This window comes from Danio rerio, chromosome 12, assembly GCF_052040795.2.
Source record: "Danio rerio strain M-AB ecotype USA chromosome 12, GRCz13ab, whole genome shotgun sequence".
In the NCBI taxonomy this organism is placed as follows: Eukaryota; Metazoa; Chordata; class Actinopteri; order Cypriniformes; family Danionidae; genus Danio; species Danio rerio.
In genome coordinates this window covers 49,325,392-49,335,000 of record NC_141032.1, presented here as the reverse complement: position 1 = coordinate 49,335,000, position 9,609 = coordinate 49,325,392, and the positions used below count along the sequence as shown (strand labels likewise).

The window sequence follows — 9,609 nt, the reverse complement described above, 5'->3', positions numbered from 1 at the left end:
TAATAAGTTTTTTTCTGTTTTTGTATGTTCTGAACTTTTGTGCTAATCAGGTAACGTTATTGATGATAACAGTCACTTACTGCATTCACCATACGGCAAAGCAGCTCCGACTCGCACTAAACACTCGGCTTATGCTAGTTTTGTTGAATAAAATCAGCAAACAATGCAAAAGAAATATGACAACGAGATGCTGCGCTGCCAGAAACTTATTGTCGGCTAATGAAGGAGTCGTTCATAACGGAGATTCATTCACAAACGAGTCGCTCCCTCCGTCAGTATGAGCAGTGAAAGCAGGAGAGGAGCTGTGTTTCAGGACATGATTAGATCAAATTTAACAGGGAGGGTGAATAGTACATTTCTGTACACACAAACACAAGCTTTTTGTCAGGAATGCCCGTGCGGTCACTGATCCATCAATGTAGAAAAGTGATGTAAAATCATAATAGAAAAAAAAAATGACATACTAACATCCAGGAAAACTCCCGATCATAGATATATGTGTATATGTGCATATCTCTGGCTTTGGATGGCCACAGTCCTCCACTGTACCTTGGTCCCGCATTCATTTCAAAGGAGCGCTACCCTGTACCAAGATGGCGGCGCTATTGACGCATTCCGTCCAATAGACAACAATAGGCCAGGCGACATCTAATGTATATATCTATGAGCTCCAACCCTAAACAAACACACCTAAACCAGCTAATCAAGCTCTTATTATGTATACAAGAAACTTTCTGGCTGGTGTGTTGAAGCAAGTTGGGGCTAAACGCAGCAGGACACCGGCCCTCCAGGACTGAATTTGGACACCGCTGCTATACATCTGACATGCGCCTTCAAGACGCTTCTCCACTCTCACTTGAACCACTCTCACTGGCAGAGCTGTGATAAAACAAAACGCTATTGGCGGTTTTATTTAAAGGGGAGGAGCTACTCTATGTCCCACCCTCTCTTCATGTTTCAGTTCAGATTACATCAAACATCGAATGAAAAGTGCACATTTACACAGGACTTTCAAGCTGATTTGACATGATCTACAGTGTTACCGTTGGCCGTCTGTGGTCTGTCTGTCTGTGTCCGTCTGGATGTCAGTGTCCAGCAGAATCCCATATCGACTCAGTGTCTGAGGATCATAACCTGCATCCAACATCTCTTGCTGCTTTCCCACCTGAAAACACACGTAATTATTTAATATATTTTACGGTGATGTGTTTTTAAAAACATCCATCAAAGTGCTCTCGGTATAAAAATTTTGCCTAGTAGGCTATAAAGGTGACCTATTATGTAAATATCCCTTTTAAAAGGGGTTTCAGCTCAGCAATATGTGAATATGTTTTATGGTGAGGAAGGCTTGACGGTGTTGAGATGGTGGTGCATCCTAATAAACACAGATCGAGTGTGAATGTGGTTGAGATACACACCTCAGTGTAGTACGCCGGAGGAGGAGAGAAGAACTGAACTCCAGCCTGACTCAGAGTTTGAGCAGTTTTCACGATGTCCTCGGTGTACAGGCCGATGTGCTGGATTCCTGCTCCTCGGTGCTCATCCAGAAACGTGTCCACCTGATTCCTGCCTGAAATCAAATAAAATATATAATGGCTAATGTAATACGGACACCGCTAGACAGGCACGTGCACACATAGGGGTCAACCTGTGCAGTTCACATGCCCTTTTTAGTCTTGGATAGAAAGTGCCCTTCCAAAACGATAAAAAGTGCCCCCCGTGAAAACACCGTCCCCCACCGCCCTACAGTAGGCGTGGGACAACACTGCTCTCGAGTACGCGCTTCCCACCCCCCACTCGCTTAACAGTATGCGCGCAACAACAGCGGCGGCGGTGGCGACGACAACGACAACAACACCCCCTCCCCTCTTCAAAAAATGTATCCTGCACATGCCCTTTGGACAGTCTCTGCACGGGCCTGCCGCTAGATCATCTGCTAGTGAAGCACAATGCGGATCATTACTGAATAAAAACAAATAAAAACTTGCTCCATTGACTTTCCATTGTGGTGGGTGCCTCAATGTCATTTCTGATGAATAATAATAAAAAAACAATGTCTAAAAGATACTATGTGACAAAATATAAAGAAGCCAAGCTTTAAAAAAAGTGTTTTAGATTGTCTGCATGGCCTTTAGATTGTGACATGTTGCGCTCTGTCTCCATAGTGGAGGTGTTGTCCTGTTTTGTTATGGGCATGTCTGTTTCACTGCCTTCAAAAATCAATATTGTTTAACTAAATTGGCTGTGCGCGCCTGTAATATGCAGTAGTTCTGAGATGTCACCTTGCTCAGGGAGAGACTCTGCGATCACAAACTTGCAGTCCGGCTCCTTTTCATCCTTAAAGGGCAGTTTTATTCCAGACTCACTGCATTTCCAGTATTCCATAGCTGTCAAACGCAGGCCGATCCCATCATGGTTCAACACGTATCCCTCGTCCACATCCTCATTTCTGCAAAACAGACAACTCCATTTGATTTTCTAGTAACACAATAATGCCAATATGTCTGCCAGATAAGATATAATCAGAATGAGTTGTCATCAAACAGGTCATTTACACTGGGCCAATGTTTAATCCGTAGTGACTGGCATTGAATCAGTTTATGCACTGCTTGGGAATCTCTTATACTCAATAGTATTATATTTCTGCATTGGACAGACACTAAACACTGCATTCATTTCTTACCTGGGAACTGAGCCATGACCTTGGTATCATCATCACCATCATACACTTATATTTAAAGATTCAACAGATGCTTTTATTGCATTTAAGGTGTACATTGCTGCTATTTGCATGATTACATTTATGCATTTGGAGACATCTGCATCCCCTTGGAATTGCTCTTGTGAACGCACACACTATAGTAACACTGAGGAGAAAAAACTGCTGAATTAAGTCATTATTTTTGTTTTAAATGTGCACAAATCTATTCTCAAAGCTTGATCATATTCAATATATTGAACCACTGAAGACATGGTCTGATTAAGGATGTTTCTTGGTATTTTATTTAACATATCAAGACCATTGCAGTCCATATAGGATGATTAAGCCCTCAGATTTCATCCAAAATATCTTCTGAAGATGAACGAAGGTCTCAGGCATTTGGAACAACATGAGGGTAATTAATAACAACTTCAATTTTTGTGTGAAGTAACTCTTTAATTATAATTAAACTTTAATTCTATTAAAGTAAATCAACTTTTATTTGTAAAAAGTTTTGATTTCACTTTAGTTTTGATTTAATTTGTATTTTAAGGTTACTTTAAGGTTAATTTATTCATTCATTCATCTTCTGCCGCTTTTCCGGGGGCCGGGTCGCGGGGGCAGCAGTCTTATTCACACCAGACGCGGAACGCGCGTCAAGCGTGAGTGATTTACATGTTAAGTCAATGCAAACGCGCGAATAGACATCCTGCGGCGCGATACGCGGCGCGAATGATGAGAATTGCGCGGTGCGCATGGCGCGAATGGCATGCGCGAATTGAGCGTTTCGCGCGAATCACTCGCGTTCGAAAATCTGAACTTCAGCGGACATTCGCGCCGCGTTAACCAATCAGGAGCTTGCTCTTGTTGGGGCGTGATTGTGACGTATCGCCTGTTGACGGTGTCCCAGGGGAAATCCCCCCGCAGACACCGACAAGAAGTTCATCAAACTGGGCTGGGCTCAGTCAGAAGCACCGCTGAAAACCTCCATCAGCCAGGTTCAGTTTCTGGAGGAGTTTATGAGCTTAAAGAGTTGGATGCACCTCTGAAAGGATGTAGTGGACTCAGACACGACCCTAAACGTATCGACGCTGTTTATCATCGTTCATAAAGCACATTAACACTATTATTTTCTTCATAAAATCCATGTTAGCCATTTAGCTATGAAGCTAGAGTCACGGGGCAGACAATAGCCCTGCCCATCACGCGAATCCGCATCTGTTCTGAAGTGAATTTGACACACGAATGAAGCTGGGTTTGACGCGCGAATGAAGCTGGGTTTGACGCATGAATAAAGCGAGTAACCTCAAATGTTCATGCGACTATTTACGCGCGAATAGCGCGATTTATCCGCGCGTTATGCGTCTGGTGTGAACACAGCATTAGGAGAGAACCCCAGACTCCCCTCTCCCCAGACACTTCCTCCAGCTCCTCCGGGGGGATTCCGAGGCATTCCCAGGCCAGCCGAGAGACATAGTGCCTCCAGCGTGTCCTGGGTCTGCCCCGAGGCTTCCTCCCGGTGGGACATGCCTGGAACATCTCCCTAGGTAGGCGTCCAGGAGGCATCCGAAACAGATGCCCGAGCCACCTCAACTGACTTCTCTCCATGTGGAGGAGCAGCAGCTCTACTCCAAGCTCCTCCCGGGTGTCAGAGCTCCTCACCCTGTCTATAAGAGTGCACCCTGCAAAGGAAACTCATTTCGGCTGCTTGTATCTGAGATCTTGTCCTTTCGGTCATGATCCAAAACTCATGACCATAGGTGAGAGTAGGAACGTAGATTGACCGGTAAATCGAGAACTTTGCCTTTCGGCTCAGCTCCTTCTTCACCACAACGGACCGGTACATCGAACGCACTATTGCTGCCGCTGCACCAATCCGCCTGTCAATCTCACGCTCCATCCTTCCCTCACGCATGAACAAAACCCCAAGATACTCAAACTCCTCCACCTGGGATAAGGACTTTCTTCCAACCTGGAGATGGCAAACCACCTTTTTCCGGTGGCACCATGGCCTTAGACTTGGAGGTGCTAATTCTCATCCCAGCCGCCTCACACTCGGCAGCAAACCGCGCCCAGTGCATGCTGAAGGTCCATGTTCGATGAAGCCAACAGAACAACATTGTCTGTGAATAACAGAGATGAAATCCTGTGGTCCCCGAACCGGGCCCCCTGCATTTCAAGGTGGCGCCTTAAAATTATCTCTATAAAAATTATCCTTGTCACCAATTCTATTCATAAGGTTGATTTAATTGAACTTAAAAATTAAGGCAACCAGGGTGATTTTAAACAGTGTGATGGCAGCTGACCTGTCAATGAAGAACCTCTGGAAGCCAAAGTTCCTCCGATACCAGTTGGTGATGTGTACAGTACTGCTCCGCGGACAGGCGTAAGTGATGTGGTCGAAGTGAGTGATGGGACAGCGGGAGCGGTCTGCACCCTGACAGCCTGAGCTCACCTCACGGAAACCGGGCAGGAAGGGGCCCTGGTACCGGGAGCTGTCGATGAGTGTGTGGCACACGTTACCCACCGGGGAGCGCACGATGGAGAAGGTGACCCGGCCACAATCATCCTGGAGATTGAGATACAGTTGGTGGTTAACACTTTACAATAAGGTTCATTAGTTAATGCATTTACTAACATGAACTAATCATGAACAACACATGTACAGCATTTATTAATCATAATTGAACATTTACTAATGTATTATTAACATTCAAGTCCATGCTGGTTAACATTAGTTAATGCACCATGAGTTAACATGAACTAACAATGAACTACTGTATTTTCATTAACTAACGTTAACTAGCATGAACAAATAGAGTAGTAGATGTGTTGTTCATTGTTTGTTCATGTTAGTAAATGCATTAATTAACATTAACTACTAAACCTTTTTGTAAAGTGTAACCAGTTGGTGTTATATACACACATTCATTCAGTGGCAACTTGTGACATGTTCCCTATATTGTTTACCACACTGCTTTGAATATTTAGTCTGGAATAGCATTCAAGCATGACTACAAAACAACATTAGCACTATTTAACTGACTATAAACAATGAGGTACTTTGATAGTCTTTGGCTGCTAATATGATTTCCTCAGTGTTGGGTAAGTTACTTAAAAAAAGTAATCACTAACCACATTTTTATTTACTGTTTCTGAAAAGTAACTCAGTCCTTCAACAAGTTGTTACAACTTAAAGGGTCACGAAACACCAAAACACATGTGTTGAGCTGTTGACAGTCGTATATGTGTCCCACACTGCTAAAAACACTATGAGGACACATATATTTCTCTAAAAAGTGAAAATTGGTTGTTTTTGCGTTATTTTCGAGCAAATTCGTATTTTCGGTTTGAAACTAAAGTTTGAAGCTGCGTCACGGTCATGAGATTTTAGCGTGTATTGCTGCGAAGACTGGACGTCTGTACCTGCGACTGCCTTATTACATCTCTGAGTGTGCTGCATTAAAGGGCCATGACACCCCCCAATTTCGATTAAAGTCTACTTCAGAATTTTTTTTAAAGATGCATAATTAATGGGCGTGGAGCTCCGCGAGCATCGGGCAGGAGTGGGCGTAGCCAGCAGGGGAGAACGTGAGCGAACAACTGTTGTTGACAGTTAGCTCACAAAATGAGACACAAACCGTGAGGAGACGCATGAGTTTATAGTTTACAAAGTTAAAATGCAGTGATTTAATGCCCTGCTACATTTGTTATTCCTAATTTCATATACACATAACCACAATTTATATCATTGTAAAGATAAGTGTGTTCATGTAAACACTACAAATGAGGACTTCTCCCTCAATCCCCATATCCAGCAGACTGCAGCAGGTCTCCTGACCTGTCTATTTTAACCATTAGCCCTGCTGGTAATCTGGAGGATTTAGGCGAACACAGCAGCACAGTGATGTGTCTGAATGTGAACGAACTCCTGATAAAAGACAGCGTCCGCCATTCTCTAATTCTCGTGCTGCTCTCCCGACAAAAATGCTAGCAGCACACACACAGCTTTGCTGTATGATCGGCCCTGACAAGATCGCGGGAGAAAACATGCAACAAATCCCGTGGATCATGGAAACTAACGCATATGAGCCTTCATGAACGGCTAAATACTGTATGCCGTGGGTCTGTCTCACAGCTCGGGCTTGACTCTGGCAGGTCTCATGAATAATTAAGCAGCCGGCTCTTCTCATAGGATAAGAAACTCTGCTATGAATAATAATGAGAAACCGACGCGTCATCATTGCACTTGCAGTTCTGCGCTACGTCGCCGATTTTGATCCGCCTCAAAAATCATTTTAAACCCGGAAGCTGAAATTAGCTGACAAAAGCTCCAAATTATCCAGTTTTCCCCACAATTACAGCTGACAGCTGCTAACATTGTCCTAACTGATGCTCAACACACACAAATCTGTTAATATAAAAAAAAAAGTTCTCCAGGGTGTCCTGAACCTTTAATGCAGGAGTAAGGCTCTATCAGCGCACTCTATTGTGCAACTTCATTAATATGTATGATAGCTTCCAAGACTGTACCTGAAACAGTGTTCAGACGGCAGAGAGACGCCACGTTGTTGCCAAAACAAGTGGGAAAACAAGAATTGTTTGGAGTTACGGGTCGTCAGGGTTGCATTTATAATGTGCTGCAGTGAGGCGACCGTCAAACGTCATCAGGGAAACGGTTTGTATTTCCGCTTAGTAAAAAAACTTTAGTGCTCCATTTGGGACGACAATACATACATCTAAGTGCATAAGTACATAGTGTATAGTGTGTTATTTGGGACGCAGCTATAGTCTCAATGGACAGTGATTTTAATCAAGACAAATAGTACAACAGAAGCAAACACACTGCTTTAAACTTTCAATAATCTGTAAACAGCATTTAGAGCTCTGGGCTCAGGAAGTTCTCAGATATCATTATTATAAAATATAGATTTTTTTCTAAGTGTTTTTTTTATATAGCTGTAGGTTATATCTGCATTGTTAATAGCAAAACTCCTCTATTTGAAATAGAAATAAAAAAACAAGTTCTGAAAGAGATCAAGCCTCAGCCAAAAGTAGTGTAGTGCATTACTTACCATAAAAAGTAACTAATTAACGCAACCAGTTACATTTTTGGGGAGTAACTCAACATGTAATGCATTACTTTCTTAAAGTAACTCTCCCAAACACTGGTTGTTACATGATGTAACTTGCATCCTAACAGGCTTCTCTTCCTCCTCACCATTTTTTGTTTGTTGTCAAAACTGACCGCTGGAGGGGCGTGGTTAAGTATGTTAGCCACGCCCAATACCTCAGACTGACGTAATCCGAGACTTTAGCTAAATACTAATAATTTTTAGATTTTAATTTTAGATTAAAAGACCAATTTTTTTTCTTGATGACTTCCTCTGAGGAATTGTTCACCACAAAACTAGCAATGTGAGCTAACTTAATCATATGGTTAGTTTCACTCTCATGTGTCCGAATATTAAACCAACTCTACCTGAAGCTCCGCGGGCGGCTGGAGGAACTCACACCCATCCTGATCCCGGAGCGCCCGGCTCGCGCTCGGTACATCGGTCACCTCGAAGCACACGTTACTAACGGTGTCCACCGGGTAGTGCTCATGAGTCCCGAACACACAACCCGCGTCCCGGTGATCTCTGACAGCGCCGCAGTCACTCGGACTCGGTCTCTCGTTCACCACGAACACCGCGGATCCTCTGCGGAGCGCGAGCTGCTTCGCCCGGTCTGTCCGTCGCGCCGCGAACACGTTAAACTGGAACCGCGACACGAGCTCGTGAGCGACTTTATCCACGTTTGAAACCTGCAGGGAAATGTGGTGCAACCGGCTCAAGTAGGCCGCCATGTTTGGGATGACGTCATTCAGATGGGCGCGTCAAGCTGTCATGGAGTTGTCATAACCATGTACATTATGATAAAAGCTACACTCTTAATATTTTATTTTTTTTGTTTTAAGCTTTGCTTTATATTTATTTCTTGTTTAGCTTGTTGTATTTTAAGAATATTGTGCCCGTTATAATTATTATTTTTTTTACTTTATCCCCCTGGTGTCCTTCATGTTCCTTCTATAGGAACATACCATTCTCCTAAAATATACCATTTACTGTTCAATAAAATAAATAAATAATAATAATAATTCCTCAATTTATGTTTAACGCAGAGACTTATTAAACACATTTCCAACCATAATAGTGTTAATAACTCATCTCTAATCACTGATTTATTTTATCTTTGCCATGATGACAGTAAATAATATTTGATATATATATATATATATATATATATATATATATATATATATATATATATATAGTGTGGCAAGACTTTGCTTCTTCTTCGACCAATTCAATAATAAAGTTGAAGTGTCTTTAAAAATTTCCTGTAAAAACAAAAACTGTTTAAGGCTGGTTGCCTGGTTTTAGAGGGGTTTTGGCCATTTCCAAGCTGGTTTCCAGCTTGATCAACCTGGTTTTTCCAGGACATAACTGTATTTGGCTAGGATGGTCAAGCTGGTTTTAGCTGGTCAACTTAATAGATCCTGGAATGGCCAAAATCCCTCTAAAAACAGGCTGGTCAACCAACCAAAACCAGCCAACCAGCCTAGGCTGGTTTAAGCAGTTTTTTTCAGCAGGGTCAGAATACTAAATTTATTGTTTTACTCCATAAAACTCATATAAAAGCCAGAATTTTATTTGCACAGGCCTTTCTAAAAGGTTAATGGTGACAAATGATGATCACCAGTAAAACTTACAAATTGTTCCTCTTCCCAACAAGGAAAATCAGCAACAATTAAGAATTCATGAGTATATGCTGCCAAGGCTTTGCAATAAAAAATGTCAATATAATGAAAGTCAATGGGGTAAAAACAGCCCCCAACACAACCAAAGGGAAGTCAATTTGCCCAG

At 42.5% G+C, this 9,609-nt stretch overlaps 1 protein-coding gene across 1 annotated transcript in view; it reads right to left on the bottom strand.

Moving 5' to 3' along the window:
* hpdl (4-hydroxyphenylpyruvate dioxygenase-like) overlaps positions 1-8,581 on the bottom strand; it is a gene marked incomplete in the record, with an annotated part of 11,740 nt that extends 3,159 nt beyond the window's left edge. The window contains 5 exon segments of the mRNA NM_001109708.2: positions 1,044-1,165; positions 1,419-1,570; positions 2,283-2,449; positions 5,008-5,270; positions 8,184-8,581. Of these exon segments, the coding sequence (NP_001103178.2) occupies positions 1,044-1,165; positions 1,419-1,570; positions 2,283-2,449; positions 5,008-5,270; positions 8,184-8,549 (1,070 nt within the window).
* Positions 8,582-9,609: the final 1,028 nt, after the last annotated feature.